Source organism: Peromyscus eremicus, chromosome 1, assembly GCF_949786415.1.
Source record: "Peromyscus eremicus chromosome 1, PerEre_H2_v1, whole genome shotgun sequence".
NCBI classification, from domain to species: domain Eukaryota; kingdom Metazoa; phylum Chordata; class Mammalia; order Rodentia; family Cricetidae; genus Peromyscus; species Peromyscus eremicus.
In genome coordinates, this window is record NC_081416.1 from 175,053,621 (window position 1) to 175,078,577 (window position 24,957).

The 24,957-nt window shown below is 38.8% G+C and overlaps 1 protein-coding gene across 2 annotated transcripts in view; it reads left to right on the forward strand.

Moving 5' to 3' along the window:
* LOC131902566 (bile salt sulfotransferase 2-like) overlaps positions 1–24,957 on the forward strand; it is a 46,332-nt gene that overhangs the window by 18,024 nt on the left and 3,351 nt on the right. For both annotated transcript variants that reach the window (XM_059253591.1, XM_059253592.1), the window contains exons 4-5: positions 13,738–13,832; positions 23,799–23,976. In XM_059253591.1, the coding sequence (XP_059109574.1) occupies positions 13,738–13,832; positions 23,799–23,976 (273 nt within the window). The remainder of the gene's footprint in view (positions 1–13,737; positions 13,833–23,798; positions 23,977–24,957) is intronic.

Sequence of the window (24,957 nt, forward strand, 5' to 3'; positions counted from 1 at the left end):
AGTTTTATTTCTATTTCCCAGACAGCTAGTGATCTTGAATTCTTTAAAAATGCACTTAAGGCATGGTTTTTTTTCTTTCAGTTTTTTTTTTTTTTTGATAACAGTGTTGAGTTCCATGGCCCAGGTTTTGCTCAAGGATTTCTTCAATAATAATGAGGGTTGGTTTTGCTTTTATTTTTTTCTTCATAGATAACTAAAAACATATTATCTGGGAGCAGATAGCTGGCAAAGATTTTTCTTCCATTTTGTAAGCTGCATCTTCACATTTTTCAAGATTTCATTTAGTTGATAGAATTTTATTAAATTTATTTTTTATTTTACAATTTAATTTTACATATCAGCCATGGATTCCCCTGTCCTCCCTCCTCCCGTCCCGTCCCGTCCTCCCCCCTCCCCCCAGCACACTCTCCATTCCCATCTCCTCCAGGGCAAGTCTTTTAATTTCACAAGTTTGCAATTGTTTATTTGCCTTATTTTCTGAGTACTATTTAGAAAGTCCTTAGTTGTGATTCCATTTCAAAGCGGACTTCCTAGTTTTTGCTGTACCAGTTTCAGAGTTTTGGGTCTTCTGTTGAGGTTCTTGATCCATTTGGGATTGGGATGAACACGTGTGTGTGTGTGTGTGTGTGTGTGTGTGTGTGTGTGTGTGTATGTGTGTGTGTGTGTCTGTGTGTGTGTATGTGTTTGTCTGTGTGTGTGTTATGAGGGACTAAGATCTAAATTAATTCTACACATAGTAATCCAGTTTGTGAAGCATCATTTACTAAAGATCTCATCTTTCTTCTAATGAATATTTTTGGCAGTTTATAAAAAACCAGGTGCCTGGAAAGTTATGTGAACTTATGTCTTGTTTTTCTAATCCATTAATCTACATGCCTGTTTTGTATCAGTGCCGTGCTGTTTTTATTACTATATCTACATAGTATAATTGAAATAAGGTAATAGGGTTTTTTTGATGATTGGTTTGATTATCTAGGGAAGGTTTTGCTTTCATATGAACTTATTATTGAATTTATTCTTTGGAACTTTCATAACTTGTATAAATTACATTCTGATTATTGAAACCCTTCCCCCTCTCTAATCACTCTATTATTTCTACTAACCTCCCTTCTCTACAGTTCTCATCTAGAACTTTGTCTCTTTATTTGTTGCCCATTAGATTCAATCATGATTAGGATTGTGGGTTTTGTACTACCCATTGAAACCTAGTTGGCACATCAATGGGACACAACTGAAGACAGTGACTTCTTATCACCTAGAATCCTTCACTATCCAGCACTTCAGCAGAGAGTCATAGTGTCCCATGAGTGTCCTCCCAACACATGATGCGTCATTGATGGGTCAGTCTCATGCAGGCCCATTGCAGGCAGCCTCAGTTGCTTTGAGATCATGCTACAGCTGCTCTGCCATGTCCCCAAGTCCACATTTTCCAGCTCTTCTAATTATCTTTCCAGCTCCTTTTCACAGCATCTTCTGTAATGATCTCTGAGCCTTAGAGGGGGTTGCATATTGTTCCTTTTAGGAGTACACATCCATCCGTTATACATGACTTTTAAGATTTTTATTATTTTTGTAGATAATGACAATAAAATCATCATGTGGACTATGTTGAATCTGGACATTGCTATTGGTAGGATGGCCATTGTCATAGCATTAGTTCTTCTAGTCTGTGATCCTGGGAACATTTTCTATCCCCTAGTGTCTGCATCAGGTTCTGTCTTCAATGTGATGAGGTTTTCCTCAAAGTGGACTTTAAAACCTTGGTGCATGAGTTACTTCTCTATTGTTTTAATGAAACACAATTAACTAGGCAACTTACAGAAGGAATGCCTTGTTGGGACTAATGGCTCTAAAGAGACAAGAGTTTGTTGTCACTATGATAGGAAGCATGGCACCAGAGGCAAAGGCATGGCAGTGCAGTAGCACCTGAGATCTCACACCCAAGTCTACAAAAAGGAAGCACAGAACACTCAAAATGGTGCCAATCTTCTGAAAATTTAAATCCCACTCAGTGACATAGTTCCTTCAGTAACATAGTGTCCTTCTGATACTCCTAAAACATCAACAGACAGAGAACAAACTATTCAAGTGCCAGAAAATGATAGGGGACATCCTTTTCAAGCCAGCACACTTGATTTATTCTGAAGTATTTTTTGAAGCAATTGTGAACAGACTTATTCCTATGATTTGTTTCTAAGGTTGTTTGTCCTGTTGATGTTTGTATGTTAATTTTGTACCCTGTCACTTAGATAAAGCCTTTATCAGATCTGAGTGTTTTCTGGTAAACTCTCTCAGCTCTCTTTTTGACAGAATTGTGCCATCTGAAAATGAAGCTACTTTGACTTCTTTTTTTTTAATTTGTATCTCTTTTGTTTGTTCCTTTTGTCTTTTTCTTCTAGATTATACTTTGGTACACTGAAAAAGAGGAGAGGAGTACACATTCTCATTTTCTTTCAGTTTTTACTGGAAATGCATTGGATTTTCTCCTAGTTAGTGGAATAATAGCTAAAGTTTTCTCACATATGGCAAATATTAACATTGAAATATGTTTCTTCTTTTCCAAATTCTTCAGGACTTTAGTCTTAAAAATGATAAATTTTATATTAAAAAACTTTTCTGTATCTACACAGATACAGAATTACACAGATTACGATGTGTTTCCTATTCTTGAATCCACTTATTTTATTCAGTTTATATTTATTGATATTTCTATATTGAACCAGCCCTGCACTGCCTCTCTAGAATAAAGTCAACTTGATGATTGTAAATGGTTGCTTAAATATATATGTTTAATATTACATATATATATATATATATATATATATGTATACATATAGCTTTAGTAGTGAAAACTGTATGGTATAGGCATAAAAAAAGAAAGGTGGATCAGTGTAATTCAATCAAATACCAAGACATGAATCTTCACAGTTATGGACAATTGATCATCAGAAGCTGAAGTTATTCAATGGAAAAAAGAAAGCATCTTCAACAAATAGTGTTCTTCCAACTTGGTGTTAGGATGTAGAAGAATGTAATCAATTCATAGTTATCACTTTGTATAGAACTCAAGTTAGACCTCAACATAAATCCAGATACACTGAATCTGATAGAAGAAAAATGGGGAATAGCCTAGAATGTCACAGGAGACAATTTCCTAAACAGACAGCATAGTCACTAAGATCAACAATTAAAAATGGGACCTCCTGAAACTGGAAATCTTCTGTAAAGCAAAGGACACCGTCAATAGGGATAAAATTGCAGCCCACAGATTGGAAAAAAGATTTTCAACAACTCTACATCTAACATAGGGTTAATATCTAGAATATATAAGGAACTCAAAACACAAGACACCAGCAAACTTTAGTAATTCAGTTTAAAAATGGAGTGCAGTTTTAAATAGAGAATTCTCAACAGAGGAAACCCAAATGGCTCAGAAACACTTAAAGAAATGTTCAACATCCTAAGCCATCAGGGAATTGTAAATTAAAATGACGCTGAGATTCCATCTTAACCTATCAGAATGGCTAAGATCAAAAACACAAGTAACAGCTCATGCTGCACAGGATGTAGAGTAAGGGAAACACTTCTCAGTTGCTGGTGGGACTGCAAACTTGTAGAGCCACTTTGGAAGACAGTGTGGAGGTTTCTCCTAACACTGGGAATCAACCTACCCAAGACCCAACTATACCACTCTTGGGCATATAACAAAGGATTCTCAATCATACATCAAAGATATTTGCTCAACTGTGTCCATAGCAACATTATTTATAATAGACAGAACTTGGGAACAGATGTCTCTCAACCAAGGAATGGTTAAAGAAAATGTGGCACATTTACACAATGGAGTGTTGCTCAGTTGTTAAAAACAAGGACACCAGGAAATTTGAAAGCAAATAGATGAAACTAGAAAAAAACATCCTGAGTGAGGTAACCTAGGCAGAGGAACATAATCATGGTTTGTACTCACTCATAAGTTGATTTGTAAGATGAAGGATAATAATGCTATGACCCACAGACCTAGAGGGACTAGGTCACAAGGAGGATTCATGTGGTGGAGGACACTCAGATATCCTTGTGTAATGGAAATAGGAGAGATTTTGTGAGTGAACTGAGGACTGGTGGGGATATGAACATGAGCATTCAGGTTGAGGGAGGGGAAGAAGGGGATAGTACTGAAAGAGACTCTTGGAAAGGTGGAGCATTTCTGTATCATGTAAAAACTTGGCACATGTGAATTGCCAAAGTATCAATAAGGAAGACTCTGCCTTAGACTCCTAGCAACAGCAGATATGTAGTCTGAACTAGCCATCTCCTGTGACCAGATTGCTGCCTAGCCCAATTGTCAGCAGAGATGCTTCATCCAGCAACTGATGGAAACAGATGCAGTCCCACAGCCAAACATGAGGTGGTGTTCAGAGAATCCTGCATAAGAGAGGAGAAAGGATTATAGGAGCCACAGGGGCCAAGAACACCACAAGAAACTGCTGTGGGATGGTCTGTATGTCAAGTGTGTTGCTGATTGGTCAATAAATAAATCACTGATTGGCCAGTGGCCAGGCAGGAAGTATAGGCGGGACAAGGAGGAGAATAAAGCTGGGAAGTAAAAGGCTGAGTCAGAGAGACACTGCCAGCTGCCATGATGAGAAACAGCATGTGAAGATGGCGGTAAGCCACGAGCCACGTGACAAGGTATAGATTTATAGAAATGGATTAATTTAAGCTGTAAGAACAGTTAGCAAGAAGCCTGCCATGGCCATACAGTTTGTAAGCAATGTAAGTCTCTGTGTTTACTTGGTTGGGTCTGAGCGGCTGTGGGACTGGCAGGTGAGAGAGATTTGTCCTGACTGTGGGCCAGGCAGGAAAACTCTAGCTACAAGAAACCTCACAGAATCAACCTGGTCTTACAGAGGCTCACAGAATCTAAACTGCAAATAAACCAGGGTGACTAAATAGAACTGACAAAGGCCCTCTGTGTATTTGTTATAGTTTTGTAGCTTAGTGCTCTTGTAGGACTCCTCCCAATGGGAACAAGGGCTGTCTCCAAATCTTTTCCTGATTCTGGGACCCTACTCCTCATACTAGGTCACCTTGCACAGGCTTAATACATGTGGAAGTGCTTAGTCTTACTGCAACTTGATATGCCATGTTTTGTTAGTAATCATGGGAGACCTGCCCTTTCTTAAACAGAAATGGAGGAGAAGTAGTTAGGAGGGTGAGAACAGCAGGTTATGGGGAGATACTGGGAGGAGAGGATGGAGGAGAAACTATGACTAGAACGTAAAATAAATAGATAAATAAATTTATTTTAAAAAGATAAGGAAAACCAAACAAACCAAAAATCAAATCATCTTGCTGACCCCTCTGGGCAATGACCTGCTCCTTTAACAATGGTATTTTTCCCTCACAGTGGTCAAACATATTGTGTTTCCAGTTCCAACATACTTATGCCACTTTGTTACTCCATCTTTCCCACTTGTCCATCATGTATTTGTTCATCATAATGACATAGGAAGCTGAGGTGTGTCATGCAGGATATAATTTTGCCCAAACAGCTTTACTTGCAAATGTTCATTGCAATGAGCTCTTGGTCAATTTCAGGGCCTCTGGCTTCTACCAGACCCTTAATATTGGACCCTCATCCAGACTCCTCTTAGATATCATACTATTACCCAGACTCATGGAGATCCTGTGGGTAGGGTTCTGCAGGACTGGTCCTTTCTGCCTTTTCCAGCAGCTCATAGATAGGGTCAATGTTGGGGTGACCCAACTAAAAGCCCTAGATTGGGCCTTAGTGATAGCTGAGTTATCCAGCCCTGGTCTTTGCTCTGCCTTCCCCTGCCCCACAGATGGCAGGCAAGGGGCAGGACCAGTACTGACTCTTTTTAAGGTTCATTTCATTTTATGTGTAAAAGTATTTTTCTTGTATGTTTGTGTTTGTTACATATGTGTCTGATGCCCAGAGGGGCTGGAAGTAGGCCTTGTGAGTTGTCATTTGGGTACTAGAAATTGAACCCTGCTTCTCTAGAAGGATAGTGAATGCTTGTAACTGCTGAGCCTTCTTCCCAACCCTAATTGATTACTTCTTTAAAATGTCATCTTAGTTTAATTTTAGTAGATTTTAACCTGTGTAGAAATTCACTTATATGTTTCCCTTTTTCCAGTTTAGTGGAATGTTCTTAAGGTAAATTCTAATAATTTTTTTGAATTTCACTGGAGCTTGTCATAATGACTCCATTTTTACATCTTACTATATTAGCTTTGGCATTTATTCTCTCTTTTGGTTAGTTTATCTAGAGTTTGACATTATTGTTTATATTGTGAAGGAGCCAAATCCATTTCATTGACTCTGTCGTTTGTTTTATTGTTGAGCTGTTTTCATATCACTAATTTCATTAATGTCAGTGCTTTCTTTCCAGCTCCTGATTTTGGTGCTTGACTTGTTCCTTTTCCAGAGCCCTAAGGTGAATCATGAACTAAATTTCTAGAAATCTCTCCTTTTTTCCTTCTTTTTTTCAAAGACAGGGTTTCTCTGTGTAGCTTTGGAGCTTATCCTAAAACTCACTTTGCAGACCAGGCTGGCCTCAAACTCACAGAGATCTTCCTGCTTCTGCTCCCTGAGTGCTGGGATTAAAGGCATGAACCTCACTGCCTGGATGAGTTCTTCACATAGACATGTTGCCATTTAAATATATCTCTTAGGACCGTTTACATTGCATCTCACAGATTAAAGTACATTGGTTTTAATTTTCATTTTATTGTAGGAGTCTTTCTACTCTTGATTTCTTCAAGAAATCATTCATAATTGTGTTGTGTTGTTTGATGTCCATGAGTTTGTTTACCTTCTAGAGTTTCTCTTGTTTATTTGTGTTCATTTTATTGTTGTCAGGAAGAATATAAGGAAATATTTCAGTTTCCCCATATTTGTTCAGACATTCTTTGTGTCCTAAAATATGATCTATTTTAGAGAAAGTTCCATGGGTTGATGAGAACAATTATTATTTTTCAGTGTTTTTTTAAGAAAATTTATTTTTATTCATAAAAATATTCATTTTAATCAATATGGGCTTAAAATGGCAGTCATTATATACAGGGTACAGGCTTAGCAAAATATCATATAATGACAAGAACAAAAGAAGTAACAACAAAACTTCAAAACAAACTGAACCAAAAATCCAAAGCAACCAAAATCCAAGCAGAAACCAGACAAAATAATAAGCTGAGCAGTACTTCCTTGCTGAAGATTCAGTGGCACTAATGCACACCCCATAGCTGGCCTTGGATACTGGGTAGGAAGGCAGTCATGGATTATAATAGACTTTTCAAGGTTGAGTGTAACCCCAGCTCTTTGGGGCTTTGTATGTCAAACCCTCACCAAGGCCACATATTATAGGCTTTTGTTCAGTCTTTTGAATTCACTTGACTCATGTCTACTAAAGTATCCTTGATTACCCATCATGACCAGCAGTAATTTTCACTATCAGAATCCTCCAGGTTGCCCAGCAGTTCTGGATAGGCTTCAGCACTTCTCTGAAGCCCTCCCTAGTGCAACTTCTGCAAAAGTGAAATCCCAATATCTGTGTGGAAATGTACCTCCCAGGTCTCCCTTGGCCATGCCATTTCCTCTGCTCAAACCTTCCCACTCTTAAGGAGATAAATGTCTGAAAGTTCATCTTCTTGATGTGGAGCATCTTCCTGTCCAAAGACATGAAAGGTAACCCCAACATCAGGACTGGTCACCTCAGTCTAGGCTATGAAACTAGAACAATTCCAGACATGTTTCTTTTAGAAGAATAAATGTCCAGCAGGAGGAGAGAGGGACTTGTGCCATCATTGCAGAGCATTATCTTCAGCAACATTTGTGTGTGACATGGAGACAGCTTCAGCACTTAACTGGAGAGAGAATTCTATGCTCTGGAGATGGTTGATATTTGCTTCACTACTGAGTTGTTAGCTATAAGGTGGTATCCTTCTTGAGGAGGCCTTGGTCCCAGATTGGAGAATGTCATGTACTCAAGGTGGCTATGGCTTCCTTCTGCCTCCTCAGTTCTCTGAAGGGGTGCTGCTGATGCCTGGCCCAGAGGTCACTGATCTTCTCATGGGCTTCCTCACAGAGCCTCTTTCTCTCTTCACAGGACTCTTGCAGTCGAACAATCTCCTCTTTCTGAAGCTTTCTGTTCTCCTGTTTCAACTTGTTCACTATTTCCTCCAGCTGAGTTTTCTCACACTAGAGCCAACTGTGCAAGATAATGTCAAAGACAGTTTCATTAGTCAGATCCTTGCACTTGTCCAAGGCCTCAATAATCTCCTTGGGAAATTCCTGCAGATCCAATGTTATCACCTCTTCATCATCCACCTTCATCATCACAAGCTCAACATTCAGCCCTTGCCAACTGGGATCTGTGTCAACCCGATGTCACCCTTCAGGTAGAGAATGGGCAGCAGGTGTGGCTGCATCTTCTTCAGGGAAGAGCCCAGGTTCTGGAAGTGGTCCTGCTCCTAGGGCAGATGCATCTGGAGCAGCAGCACCTCCTTGGTGCCTCCTGCCTTTTTGTCCAGTTTCAGACACCTTCCTGGGCTTAATGCTCCCACTGTCTTCAAGCATGGCCTCTACCTCAGTCAGGGACTGAGCCAGGGTCTGCTGCCACCAGCCAAGGAGCGTCTTGCACTGAGGATCCTTTGTGGCTACCTGCCCTGCCTTGCCTTGCCCAGACCCAGCTTTACAGACTCTTGGCAGGGCTCCCACAGACAAGGATGCTGGGGGCCGAGCTGTCGGGTGGGGCCCACAGGCTGAGTTCTGGTGCCCTGAGTCTTGAGCATTAGGGTGGCCCTCAGCAACTGTATCCTGGCCTCCAGAACTTAATGCAGTTGGCTGCCATGCCAGGAAGACTAGAAAAGGAGGCAGAGATGGGAATGGTCTCTGCGCTGGTCTAAAGGATCTCCCACTCTGCCTTTGAGCTTGAGCTTGCCCGTGGCCAGACTGCATTTGCTGTTTAGGGAAAGTGGCTTAGTGCCCAAGACTACAGCACCTCAGCCTGCACAACTGAAGCCTGCACCCACAGCCTCTCTGCTCACTGGTTAGCCTTCTGGCTGGAGACTAAGGCTGGTGATCTAAAGCACCAGAAGGTGACACCCCAATTCTGTCTTTGACCTATCCCTGTCCACACCCAGGGCTACTCCCATACCCTCTCTGCAGTGTTTTAATACAATATTCTATAGATGTTTTTAAGGCCATTTTACCTGTGATGTCATTTTTTTTAAGACAGGGTTTCTCTGGGTAGCTTTGGAACCTTTCCTGGAACTCACTCTGTAGCCCAGACTGGCCTCGAACTCAGAGAGGTCTGCCTGTCTCTGCCTCCTGAGAGCTGGAATTAAAGGCATGCACCACCATACAACTCTGTGATGTCATTTAATTATGTTTACACCCTATTAGGATGATCGGTTAATTGTTGGGAATGAAACTGCTATGACACCTGGTTATAGTCTGTAGCTTTACATCTAATAGTATTTCATATATAGAACTGGGTGCAATGTGTGTGGAATTATACAGATCTCAATGAACTGTCCCTTAATCAGTAGGAAGTGATATTCATCATTTCTCGTTAGATTTACTTTCAAGCCTGATTGGGTCAGATTACATCAGCAACATTTGCTTGTTTTCTAGCTCCATTTGCCTAGAACATCTTTTTTCATCATTTCATTGTAAAGTAACAGCTATCTTTTATGATGAAGTACAATAAATATACACTTCCTACTTTTTATTCTAATCTCCTAATCTGTGTCTTTTGATTAAGGAATTGACACCATTAATATTCAGTTACTACTGGAATGTGCCTATTGATTACTGTCATTTTGATGATTTTGCCAACGTGCTCGAGCTGTTTTCCTTTTATTTCTTCTTTAACTGTTGTTTTGGTTTTCTTTATGGTTTCTGCAATAAAACACTTTTGCAATGTAGGGGAAGAAAGTATTTATATGGCTTACACTTTCAGGTCACAATGCATCTATGGGAGAAGTCTGGGCAGTATCTCCAGAAGGAACTGAAGCAGAAACCATTTTACTGATTTGCTTGTTAACTTCTTCAGTTTGTCATTCTAGGTTAGCTTTTTCATACAGCTCAGACCCAGCTACCTATGCGGTTGGCCCTACACATCAATCATCAACAAAGACAACTCAAACACCTGGTCATAGGCCAATATGATGGGGCCAATATCTTAACTGAGAATTTCTCAGGTAATTCTAGGTTGTGTCAAGTTGACTAGGGAAGGTAACTTATTCTTGTTGCAGTCTTAAGGATACATCTATTTTTCTCTTCAGTATAGAAATTTCCTGTAAATATGTTTTGTAGAGCTATGTTGGTGGTCATAAATTCATTTCACATATTTTTAGCATATAAAGTTTTATATCTCCTTCATTTATGACAAGCAGCTTTGATGGGTACAGTAGTCTGATTTGCCATTGGTTTTCTTTTAGATTTTGAAATACAGCCAGCTAGTACACCTGTTTGTTAAAATCTCAGTTAAAAAGTATGTTATTCTGACAGACCTTCTTTTATGTTTGACTTGGTGTTTCTCTCTTGCCAATTTCAATGAATTTTCTTTGTTTAATTATAATATTATGAGAGGAGTTTCTTTGCTAGTCTTGTCCATTTGGTGTCCTAAATTCTACCTGTATCTTAAATGACATCTGTTCTAACAAAAAGCAACTTAGAGAGAAAAGGATTTCTTTTGCTTACAACTCCAGGTTACAGTTTTTATTGATGGGAAGTCTTGGTTGGAAGTTACACAATACATTCACAGTCAAGATCAGACAGACAATAAATATATTTACTTATGCTTTCTTGCCTGCAGCTAGCTTTCTCTTCCCTTATGCTTTTCTGGACTCCCATGAGTCAGGAATGACGCTGCTCATAATTTGCTCCATCATTCTACATTATCAATGAACTATTAGGACACAACTTCAAGGACATGTCCGCAGGCCAATGTAATCTAGAAAATTCATCATTGAAAATCTTTTCCATGGTGTTTACAGGTTGTTTTAAGTTAACACTGAAAGCTACTAAGCACATCATTTCCTTTCCTAGCTACAGGAAATGATCTAATTTTTTATACCTATAAACCTTAGATTTTATCTTTTCATAGAGTGACAGATATCTTGGAATTACAACTCCTATATTCTTATTAAGTTATCTTCATTCTTATTAGATTGCCCCAAGTCCTCTGCCTTGCATTCACACTGTGATTTTTTTTCTTTAATAATATCTTATTTATTATGATCCGGTGTGTCTGTGTGCATGAGTGTCTGTGTGAGTACACACATCCCGAAGGACATTTGTGAGAATCTGAGAACAACTTTATGGTGTCAGTTGTCTCCTTCTAACAGATGTGGGTTACAGAGACGGTTTGGTCATCAGGTTTACACAATAAGAACTATTTAATCCATTGTTATCGCATAATGCCACCATTCCCTTTTGTATCTGTATTTACTTTATTTGCTATTTATTAGTTGTGTAGATCATTTGTGCTAATTTCTACATTTAGTACACACAAACACACACACAAACACAGAGCAGGGGAAAGAGATTTATACTCAAATGAAAATGCACAAACCTATACAAAAATAAAAAAATAGATGTCTTAAAAATGATTTCATTAACTACAAGTCTCTAGGGCCTTGTATGTTCAGTGAGCACCATGTATAACATCCTCTCTATCTGTGTCTCTGTGTCTCTGTGTCTCTCTCTCTTTCTCTCTCCTTCCCACTCTCTCTTCTCTTCTTCACATCTCTCTCTACCAGATGACTTTCCCCCTCACTCTGTTCATTGATTTGGTTATTAATGATGTAACACAACCTTGACTCATACCTTCATTTGATTTCATTCAACAGGTTGTTGTATTGATGGGAATCATTCTTACCAACATCATACAAAAATACCACTCTTCTCTTCTTTGTCATTGGATCTTTCTGTCTTCTTTACCACACCTTACTAGGAGGCAGGCACTGAGTTATGTGCTTATTGAACATTGCTCCCTGCAAACTCTCAGATCTTGTAGTTGTGTGTTGTTGGATACAGTCATCAAGTCTCATCACTTGAAACATATCAATTAAAATGTAACATAATAGTAAATATTCAGTCTATTTTGTATGGTACAAGCCTGCAATCACATTATTCATGGTGTGGATTCAAGTGAATCCATAGTTCAAGAGCATCCTTGCCTACATGCCAATACTGAGCCAGCCTTGTTAACATACCCTCTGCAATCTTTTAAATCTCCAAATAAACACATATCTTTTAAAAGGACTTCAAAGACAGAACAACTGTCAATTGTAAGCTATGTATATGTCATTGGCTTATTTTTGGTGCTCAGACCTACATTGTTTTGGCTTTATGTTTCTTTTCAGACAGGATCTGTTGTATGCAATGGTGGCCACAATTTTTCTGTGTACTGGAAAATGACATTGATCCTCTGGTCTTCTCTTGTCTCTACCTCCTGAGTACTAGTATCACAGATGTATGAAACCACATTTGGCTTGGATTTTAGCTTTTCTTTTGATGTGCATAGGTGTGTGTTTACCATGGTGTGCATATCAATGTGAGAATGTGGCTGTTCTTGTGCCAAAGCTGGAGTGTGGAACACAAACAACAACATCAGGTGTTGAGTCTCTTTCTTCTTGTTCAGCACTGTGTGTGACAGATAAGTTGGTCACAAGCTTCTGAGCATTCTCCTGTCTCCACCTCCCATGTCATAGAAGGAGCACTAGGGTAACAAATTTACTGCATCACCATCTTTGAGTCCTTCCAGAGGATTCAAACTCAGGTCCTCACACATGCAAGGCAAATGCTTTCCACTGAGCCATGACCTGAGCCCAGCTTTCAATCTCAAGTGGCTTAATTCTGCCATGTATTGTGCAATTTACGTTCCCTTCACTACTTACCTGCGGATCATTTATCCCCAGCTTTCAATAAAAAATTCTGTCATCTATTCTCCTATTCACTTTCGCTCTACTACATCTGTGTAGATCATTTACCCCCAGCTTTTATTCAAATCATGTATTTCTTGAATTCATGCTTCCTACTGCTCTGACTATGGCTTATCTCTGAACTTCTATCCTGACTTGATTCTGTTAGTTCTTCAGATAATGGTGACCAATCAGTGAGTGCAATAGAGGCTGAGACTTTTACAGAAAGCCTTAGACAAGGAACAGTGAAGACACTGCAATGTTGAGAACACATCACAATAGTCCTAGGAATGTAAATGAAGCTTTGGGGTGAAGCTTTTGGGCTGTGACTGGAAAAATCTCTAGTTGTCTGTGTTTTGGGAGGCTAGTTGCTGAATCACTGTTGAGAAGTGGTGGAAGCTTAGAGGTAGATGCCAGGATGAGGGGATCTCCCTCAGAAAGGGTTAAGATAGTTCTTCAGACATGATGGTAATACAAAGTCCAAGCCTGGCCATGCCAAGAACCCCTGGCTTACTGTACTGGCATGATTGCTTTTCTGCAACACATACCTCCATCATTGCAGCCCAATAAGAGTATGTCTCCATGTGGTACCAGGGGTAAAGCTGTGAGGTGATGAGTTTACTAAGGAATTTGATTAAATCAGCTCACTATCTGTGTGTATGGGTCCAATTTGACATTGTATATTTTAAATAATGTCTGCATTTCCAGAAAAGTGAAGAATATCAGGCAGACCTCACTTTCATACTTTATAATCAACTCTTTCCTCTTCCCTTCATACAGTGGTATATGGATCATGGTTTGAGCACACATGTGCCTGGCTGTCTATGAGAGAAAAGGACAACTTCCTGCTATTGAACTACGAAGACATGAAACAGGTAGCTTTAATTCTTACAGCAATCACAAGGATTCTCACAAACTTACACCATGCAGCATCTGACATTCCTCAGTATCCGCATGTCATTGTTAGGCTAATGAAGAGTCAATAAAAGTGAGATTATGCTCCATGTCCTTTATTGCTCTGCATCTGGCACTTTCTCTCTAGCCTCTTTGTCCATTACTCACAACTTCTTTACCCTATTCCATTCTGGGGTAGCTCACACTTGCACTATAGGTATTTTAATTCTGTCTATGCAACACATTAAATACACCTAATAACCGAATGGTCAATGTTCAATGGGTAATGTGGTGTCATTTCACTGTTGTTCCCAAATGTGTGTCATCTCCCCTTGATGGAAAAAAGAGTGACAAAGGCAAGAAATCCATCTGTGAATCCTGAGAAAGCACAAGAGCTGAAGCCACATGAATAGCACTGAGTGATACTCACATCTGACTAGACATGTACAGGATGCAGCCTGTCAGGGGGGACTGTGTCCTGTGCTCTGCAGTACAGAGGATTCTACGTGATGGGCTAGAGTACAATGGAGATTTCAAAACTCATTGTAGAGATAATCTAATATTTTGAACGTTTAGTAATGTCATATTTGTAAATAGACTGATAGGGCACAACCTTATCAGATCATTGCAGCTTTCATTTCATTGAAATGCTCCACAGAAGGTTATCAGTATGATTAAGTACTGTGCATATGTCTCAAATATCTCTTATTTTAATAAATTAAAAAAATATCTAGGCAAGGTGTCACATGAGTCTAAAACCAGCACTGGGCGAGAGAGTCAGATTCAAGAGTTCTAGGTTATCCTTCTTTGTATGGAGGGTTTGAGGTCAACCTTGGCTGTAAGAGACATTGTTTCAAAAGATCAATAATTAAAATAATTTTAAGTTCATTTGTGTGTTTTATTGCCATTTAGCTAAAAAAGTACTCTCTAATGATGGACACAGAATAATGACACCAAACATATAAGAACAAACATATTCTCCTATGATCAGTAATTCAAAAGTTTAAGTACTATTGAAGTTATAGGTGAAAGGTGACAATCATTTACAAAGCACAGAAAAAGATATCAATTGTAGTTTTTACTGAACAAGAACAAAAGTGTGTATTCTGTTGACAAAACACTTGCCCATCCTTAGAACAGTTCAAAAAATTTAGTTAAAGATTAGAAGAATCAGCCATACAGCCACCGTTTATATTTTAGAATTAGTCTCTGGTAATGATGAAGGTTATTGATAGCTGTAACTTCTTTGTTTTCATTTTTACTTATCCTATTAAATTTTTTTATTATTTAAAACAATTTTTAATTTAAATACTTTTTGATCAGATTATTTCTCCCCCACTATTTCTTCCAAATTTTCCCCTCCTCCCTATCTATCCAACCTTAAATTCTTTCTGAAAAAAAACATACAAAATACAAATAAAACAATAATCCCCCTGAAATAAAACAATAGCAAAAAGAAAAAATAGTAACATTGAACTTCAACTAAATAAAAGTCCCTGCACATTCACACAAACAAACAAACAAACAAACAAACTCAGAAGATTCCAGTCTGAAGAAACAGCTTGCTTTTATTAATAAGACTCTTTAAGATTCATGCTATCTGGCGCCCAACATGGGGCTAGACTGGAAGCCTCTGAGTCCTCATCCAGAATGAATCTCAGCTGAACTGCTACTCAAAAGCCTAAAAGCTTAACCAGCCTAAAGCTTCTAGTTTCTGGTCTTCACGTCTTATATACCTCTCTACTTTCTGCAATCACTCCCTGGGATTAAAGGCTAACTTTCTGGGATTAAAAGCGTGAGTCACCATGCTTGGCTGTATCCTTGAACACACAGAGATTTAGGTAGATCTCTGCCTCTGGAATGCTAGGATTAATGGCATGTACTACCACTGCCTATCCTCTATGTTTAGTATTGTGGCTGTTCTATTCTCTGACCCCAGATAAGGTTATTACCGTGCACAATATTTTAGGGAACACAATACCATCACACACACACACACACACACACACACACACACACACACAAAACAAAACAAAACAAAACTGTAAAGCCTATTATATGTTGGTCAACTACTCTTTCATATGAAGACTTCCCTAGAGTCATTGATATATCCAGTGTCACTTCATTGGAGAAATTGATTTTCCCTTTCTTAGCTCGTATAAATTATATTTCAGTCATTAACCTTTACTCTAGTGGCTCGATTTCCATTCATCAATTTAAAAAAATACAACAAAATGAAGCACATATGATGAAATAATATTATCCCCTCAGATTTGGACAAGACAAACCAACAGAAGAAAAACAGTATAAGAGAAGGTACAAGCAGAGACTCACATGCTAGAATATTCAGGAAGACCACAAAATCACTAAACCATAGGCCCTAACATATAAGCAGAGGATTAGTGAAGACTGGTGTGGCACTATGCATGCTGCTCCAGTCTGTGGGTTCATATGAGCTTTTCCTATGTTGATGTGGATGGTCATGTTTTCTTAGTGTCTTCCCTCTTCTTTGGTGCTAAAACTCTTTCTTCTTATTCTGAAGAGTTATCTGAGCTCTAAAGTGAGAGATTTTGTGGAAACATACCATTTAGGGCTTATTGTTCAAAAGTGTCTCAAACTTTGTGTGTTCTCTGTCTGTGCATCTCTATTTTTGTTTCTGACTGCTTTGTGAGAAAACTTCTCCGATGATGGCTGTACAAGGCACTAATCTGAGCATCGCAGAACACCATCTAGAGTCATTTTTGTTACTAATTTTCCAGACCAGTATTACTTGGTTTTACCAGAGGTCCCCAGGCTATCTAGACTCTGGTCACCAAAGCAGTGTCAGCTATATGTTCCATCTCATGGAGTGGGACTTAAGCAAAATCATATATTGGTTACTCCCATGAGCTTTGTGGCATCATTGCCCTAGCATATCTTGCAAGTAGGACTATGTAAATGGAAGTTTCCTGTCCCAACCACCTGGTCCCAAATAACTAACTCAGAGGCTGAATGTGAGTTAGTCAGCTTTTTTTTTTATTTTGGTTTTTCAAGACAGGGTTTCTCTACATAGTTTTGGTGCCTGTCCTGGATCTCACTCTCTATACCAGGCTAACCTTGAATTCATAGAGATCCACCTGGCTCTTCCTCCTGAGTGCTGGGATTAAAGGTGTGCGCCACCACTGCCTGGCTTGAGTTAGTCAGTATTTTATTAATCAATGTGAGTAATACATATTCATGTTACAGAAAAAGATTGTTACACAGAATACTCCCCTTTTTGTCTAACAAAAAGTAATAAACTAATAGTAATATCTTCATCTGAATATAAAACTATATACAAATAAAACACTTATGAAGTAAGAATTACTGTAACAATATTTAATCCATTTGTATTTGGCAAAATTACAGAAAATACTTATCTATCTTATCTTGTCTAAAGTTTTGTATCAAATTCCCTATTATAACTAAGGGAAACTATAATTATAACTATTTAGTCTGTAGCTCCATAAACCCCAGAAACCTGAAAAGTCACCCAATAACAGGGACATCAGGTTGCCTGGACAGTCACCCAAAGTTCAGCTGTAACATTGGGGTATCCACATGTCACCTACAGGCAAAGCATATCTGACAGACTTTCCTGTGAAGCAGAGAATTTTGAAGGACTGTCCTACACTGTCTTGGCAAAGTTCAGCAGTCACCTTTCTTGTATCCTGATGGTCCAGTTTAAAGAACAACCGTCAGCAATTGAGGCAAGGTTAGTTTCTTTGCCTCCATGGCTTACTTTTACCATAAAGAAAACAAATTCCATATATAGTTTCTTCGATACCCATCATCCTCTTTGATTTAATTGGTGATCCTAGGAGCAGCCATGTCTCACTAAATCAAGAAACATCTAAGTTCTTAAAACATTTTAAATGCTATATTCTGTAGGTCTTTGAAGTGTTTGAAGATGGCCTGTCTATCTGAAATATATCTCTGTATGCCTAGAAGACCTAAATAGCATGACTGTAAGTTTGCTATTATAGATGACTATTAATCTGTACTTAACTATATATTACATTTTTAAATGAGATGCATAAACATAATACATGAAATTAGAGTAGAGTTACATACAGTATAACAAATTCACTTTAAATTTGTGTCAATAAACCAAAATTCATACCAGTGTAAAATACATAGGATTAATTCTTGTTTTTTGGATTGAAGTGAATTTAATAATCTAGCACTTTATCCTATCATTTCTATACCCCCTTTTTCTTTTCAGGACAAGATTCTTGAATCTAATCTCCTTTGTTTAGCGTTTTTTTGTTCTGATCATTATGTATAACAACTTGTAACCAGCCCCCCTACATCATGACAAACATTCATAATTTATTTTTGGGAATGTTGGTGTATTTCTCTAGATTACTTCCTGTTGGTTACAGGAGCTAGTGATCTTTTGGGGATACTGAGAAAATTTAGGATTATGGCCAAGTCCTGACTGAAGTACTCTGTGAGGCTGGATCATCTCAGCCAGCAGCCTTGAAGTTGTTCTGATGCAGAACTAAGAATGAACTGTAACAGAGGCACTCTCAAGCCTCTTCATCTTTGCCATCTGTTCCCATTTGAAATTTTTCAGGGGGTTATTTTTATTCAAACTTGATTTTTCTTGACCTAGAATCAATCCAGAGTCTCTCCCTTCCTGTGGAAATCAAAGAAGATCTTTTTCCCAAAGTAACATATTTTTGACTTAAATTTTGATATCAAGATGATTTTAAAATATATATGTTGTTTGCATCTAGCAGCTTCAGCTTTCATAATCAAACGTTTCTTTGCAGTTCTCATTTGTTGATAAGTAGTCAAAAGATTTAAAGACAACACAAAAACATACAGTATCCATACTGCCTATGTGTTTTTCGCATTCACAGGGCTTATTGTTTAAGGAATTTACTTTATTTTAAAACCATATTTTTTAATGTACGAATACAATGTAAGAAATATGTACACTTTTTTCTCTCTTCCAAGCTGATGAATATTTTTAAACACACTGTGACACATTTAGAGGCTCGTTTTGTCTGAACATGTTCCTTACTGCATATCTATAAACTTTTCTGTCTGCATGAACAAAAAAACTGCTATATAAGTTAGATCTGTAGATGAAATTCTGAACAGTCTTATTAAATAAGAAACACAGAGCCAAATGCAGAGTTAAAAGCCCAAAAGACCAGAGCACTAGCAAAGCCTTTAGCTTACCAGTCGCTGCCGTCCTTCCCCTGAGAAAGAGACCTTCTCCTGTGTGACCTGTCTTATTATTGCCTTTCTGTTCTACCTTTTCATTGGTTTTAAACCCAACCACATAATTTCCTCATCACTGCCTGTCTATACAGACCTCCAGGTCTCTATGGTTCATACTGAGATTAAAGGATTGGGTCACCACTTGGCCATGTCCTTGAACACACAGAAACTCTGCCTGCCATGTGATCGGATTAAGGGTGTGTGCCACCACTGACTTCTGCTAAATGGCTTGCTTTTAGCTCTGACCCCCAGGCAACTTTATTTATTAACATACAAATAAAATCACATTTCAGCACAAATAAAACATCACCACATAGGTCACAGCATGCTGGTGCTAGATACTCTACCTCTGTTCCCCCAGAGTCTAGTCTCATGGCAGAGGCATGTTTACCACCAGCTTTGGAAACCATGTTTACTTCCTGATCTCTAGGAAATTTGTAGGTCCATGCTACCCCAGAGTAGCATGTTGCCAGCTGCTCAAAAACACCATGTAAGTGTTTGGAAGTAGGGCCTCTTAAAGGAGCCATTGCCCAATTTGCCACTAGCGCCAAGCCACAAAGCCGTCTCTTGAAGGAGCCATGCCTCTGCTCACTGCCAGCAAACAGAGCCCACCGGAGAAAAGGTCACTACCAAAAAGCCGTGCTTGACTACATTCTTGTGTGTCTAGTATCCTTTTTTTAAGCTTTTTCAGGTTTTATGTGAAAATTTTGGCCACACATTGGAATGCCACATGTAAAGGGACATTTCCTATCCCAACTGCCTAGTCCCAAAATGCAGAATCAGAGGCTGAATATGTATTGGAAATCCTTTGCTGATAACGTAGGCTTGTTACCAGCTCAAGTTTATATTTAATATAAGCCATTTCTATTAATCTTTGTAATGCCTAGTGGCTCGTGGCTTTACATGTCCTCTAGCATGACTTGCTTCCTGATCAGCTGGCTGGCATCCCTCCTGAATCCACTCTTGTTCATCCTGTCGTTCTCAGTTTTGCTTTCCCATCTAACTTCCTGCCTGGCTAACTGTATGTCACCTTTTTATTAACCAAGGTGAGTAATACATATTCATAATGTAGAAAAGGATTGCTCCACAGCAAACACCTTTGTAGATCAAAGGATTTGTGACTGGCTTCATGTTACCATTTCTCTTTTCATAGTGTGAAAATTACATTCCAGTAACAAACATGCTAGAAAGTAGAGATGAAAGCTCTATGTAGTCGCCAGCCAAGCATCTCCATGTTAAATGACTTATAAAGGTGTTGACTTCAGCAATAGCACCTTGCTGTCAGTTTGTGAAGAGCAACCTATAGCCTGTGTTGTTAAGGGTTCCCATGAGGTCTCTTTGGCCAACAGCTCAATAGATATAAACCAATCTCAGTAATAAAAAATTCCTTTGGTGACAAGAGATGACCATTTGGAACACCATCTCCCCCATTATTAGGTCATGTTATTTAGATGGTCCTCATATGTATGTATACTGTATTAGGTTGCATATGTTCCCTCAAATGCCCCTTAATGTTAGTGGTGACTCCCCCATATTCTCTCCTTCAAGTCTCTCTCCTTTTACCCTCCTCATGATTCTACCATTCCAGCACTTACCAATTCATCCACAATTTGCCCTTTACGTTTATAATTTTTTTATAATTATTATATGCTAAGGGAACTTTCTTTCCTGATTCAGTTTATCTGGTGTCCAGTTTGCTTCTTTTACTTTGATAGTCATGTCTTTAGGTTACAGAATTTTTTTCTATGATTTTGTTGAAAATATTTTCTGTACCTTTGACCTGTGTTTCTTCTTCCTCTTTTTTTAATTTTAGACTTGTACTTTTCATAGTGTCCCAGATATCTTGAATGTTTTGTGAAATGAATTTTTTAAATTTAAACTTTTCTTTAACAAGTGTATCCATTTCTTCTGGGATTCTCTCATTCATTTCTTCTATTCTACTAATAAAGCTAACATCTGAGGTTCCTGTTTGAGTTTTTAAGTTTTTCTTATGTAGATATCCTTCAATTTGGATTTTCTTGGTTGATTATAATTCCATTTTTGGATCTTGAGTGGTTTCATACATTTCCTTCCACTGTCTGTGTTTTCATAGATATATTTATGGGATTTATTCTTTTCTATTTTAAGGACCTCTTTCATCTCTATACAGGCTATTTTAGAGACATTTTCTTGTTCTGCAGCTATGTTGAAATACTCAGTGCCTGTTGTAGTATGGTTGCTGGGCTCTAGTGAAAACATACTGTTTTGGATATCATTGACTGTGCTTTTGGGTTGGCATCTAGGCATCTGGGATGCATAAATTGTAATTCTGCATGAGGATATCTGTCCTTGTCTTTGTTGGGTTGGTGCTTTCTTCCTAAACTTTTTTCGCTCTATCTGGAACTTAGGAGAGTGTGGTGGGTGTGTGTTGCATTGTAGGAAATACTTCTGGGATTCTGATAGGTGTGGACAGAGGGAGTTCCAGATAAAATGTTTCCAGATATATAAAGCTGACCCTTAGGAATGGGGATATTCTAGGAGGAGGTCATTAGAAGGTCCATAAGAGAGAAGAAAATGTGGCCACTGAGTGAGGTCAGGCCACAGCAAAAGTTCAATACCAAGCTGTAAATGAGATTGAGGCATGGACTTGGAAGAATGGAGGGAAAGATGAAGATCTACAGTTAGCCTGCTTGCTTTCCTGGTTAGAGTGGACTGTAGGTGCTTAGGGAGTGTCATCTGGATTTCAGGATTGGCTAGGACAAAACAAAGAGTAGGGAGAAGGAACTTGGGAGGATAAGATTTGTGTATTTGTGTTATCCATATGAAACAAGGGCATTTGGGGTGGAAGACTGTAGCAGGTGCTCTACACAGAGCTGTGAAGGAGACTAGGAGACTGGACTTGAAGGAGCTAATGGAAAGGTGAAGCTTGGCATTTAGCCTAACTGTGCCCAGCTTGGTCTGTGGGTTCCCAGGAATTGCATGAATTGAGGTGTAAAACAAATCAATGCACTGGTATTGGGACATTAGGAAGTGTCTGGGAAATGCACTAGAGATGTGGGTGTGTAAGGCAGGTGCTCTGTTTCAGAATTGGGGGTAACCTGGGTGAATGAACTCAAAGGAATGAGGGAGAGGTGAAGATCTGTACTTAGCTTACCTCTTCCGTGGCCAGAGTAGTCTTTGGTTTCCAAATGAGGGCCTGTTGGAGTTGGATGTTGGGATAGTGCAATGAGTTGGAGGACAGGTCCTAAGATCTGTAGAATCTACTCCAGATGGGAGGGGGGAGTTGCTACAGATTTTCTGTGGCATAACTGGGAATGAGATGGGGGAATTGCATCTGGAGGAGCACAGGGAAAGGTACATCTGCAGTCAGCATACCTGCTTCCATGGCAGGAGTCAAAAATAATTTTTAATGAAAAGTATTCAGGAGCAACAAAAAATGGATTATTCAAAAGGAAATTGATCTCTTAATGTTATCATCCAGGAACAGAAAGTTTCCACATAAGTAACAATACCAAGGACTGCTTTGTCTTTTGTAAAATCTTTTACTTTCTCTTCATAAAATTCAGTATTCCCCACGAAGCTTCCTTACTCAGCTGTCTCTGTTGTAAGTGCAATTTCCCATATGTTTTCTTTCCAACCATTCAACACTTTTTTTTACCTGTTATTTCCATGGTTGTTTACCTTCCCATGAAATATTAACTGAATCTGTGATAAAATATGTAATAAAAGTTTTGAAACAATAATACCTTTAGGCCCCCAGGAAAAGAGCTGGAATTCAAAGCAAAGTCCAAACCTGTGCCTCCTTCTGACTGTTTCTTAATATTAACCCTGTTGTGGCAGTGCACAGTTGCATTTCCAGAAAATGTATGGGAAGCAGGAAGTTTGTGAATGTGATGCCCATCTGAGTTACAGCATGAGGTAAAACTCAACACAAACTAATATCTCCCAGAAGTACCCCCAAGTAATAATTATTCAGATCAGTCTCATGAAAGTGTAAACCTATATTATTCTCATTTACCCATAGAATACAGTATTACATTGTGTAAACATTAACCTCTCTCAAATTCTTTGCACATATTGCCTTCATTCCCATGGGTCACTGTCTAGAATTATTTCTATAAGTCTTTTTGAACATCTCAGGGCAGGTTGGGTATGGTGGTGCACATCTTTAATGTCAACACTTAGGTGGTAAAGGCATGTGGGTAGATCTATGTCCTTTTAGAGCTTGAAGTCAGTATGCTCTCCAGAGCAACTTGCATTCTAACTACAGGGCTCCATAATGAGATCCTCTCTCAAGAAAAAACATTGCAGTGCGTTTACTAGGTGGGTTGGCATACACCTGTGAAGACAGCACTATAGAGATGGAAGCAGTAGGATCAGATGTTCAAGGACTTCATCCACTATAAAGTAAGTTTGAGAACAGCATTGGTTATATGAGACCCTGTCTCAAATATCCTCTCCTCCCTAGTAGAAATTCCAGCCTCTGTCTTTTAGGGCGACAGATCAGCCACAATTCAAGCTTACTTAATTTTCAAATGCTGTGTGTGACTCCTACACTGTCTACATGTTCTGTTTCTTTCCGAAATCCTTTGTCATTTCATGATGCCACTTCTTTCTTCGTGTCCCTTTTTCACCCTCCATCCATAGTTCCCATCTCTGCATTTGTTCTCTCAGAGCTTTCTGTTGATTACCTTCATTTTTGTTTCTTCTTTTAGGACACAAAGAGCATCATAAAGAAGATTTGTGACTTCCTAGGAAAAAAATTAGAGCCAGATGAGCTGGATATGGTCCTCAAGTACAGCTCCTTTCAAGCCATGAAAGAAAATAACATGTCAAATTATAGTCTGGTCCCTGAAGATATGGTTACTCAAAATTGGGCTCTCTTGAGAAAAGGTGAAGACATTTTTGAGCTTAAAAATATGTCAACATGTGGAGGGCTTGTTGTTCCAGTGAGACTCTAAGAAAGAGTTGGGAATGTTTCTGAAGTCGTTGCACATCACATCATAGTTTCTCACAGACCTAACAGAAGATTCATTCCATGGTGATGATGTGGGCTTCAGTAGCTCTGAAAAAAGTGATTTGTTCTGGGAGAGCATCTTGAGATTACAGATGGTTGTGTTCAATACCCTAAATGGAAAACAGAAGGGTAGACATGTTGCAATGAGGCTTTCTTAAGTCTCCCAGTCATAGAAACTCCAGAGAAAACATTTAGTGCATGGGACTAGAGATATACCTGTGATGACAAACACAGAAAAAACAGCCATTCATGGCTGAAAATATTTTGACGTTGTCACAATTGCTTTCTCACACCAAGCTGAGAATAGACCCCACAGAGACTAAGTTAGTTATTCACCAGTGTTACAATCTGATGATGTTTACCAACCTCAATTTGGATTGCTTCATGCTCAGTGCTACTCAGTTTGTTCTGAATTGCCTCTACAGAAATGGGAATGTCCATCTTCTCTATGTCTGTGCTACCTCTCTATGCTGGAAACAGATTGTGGGTGTGGGTTCAAAGCTATAAAGTTGAGGAGCAACTTTGCCAGAAGGAATCACACCTGGAGTGTCACCTTTACCTAGTTAGCAAATAATTAGTGAGATGGGACTTGGCATTGAAGAAGGAATGAATCAGATGTCAGGTCTTTGGGGACAAGTAAAGAACATGGGTTAAAACACAGCAAATGGAGTGTTATGGGTAATGTATTTAATTTTCTTCTACCAATAATTTACATGCTTTAGCCTTAACCTCCAAACCTCCTCCACCCTAGATTGTAAAGTTCATGTCCTAGAATATAAAGACATCAGGACTATACATATAGCTAAGTAAGTTAAAGTGGTTAGCAGACTGCATTATTCCAATACTCCTGGTGTCCT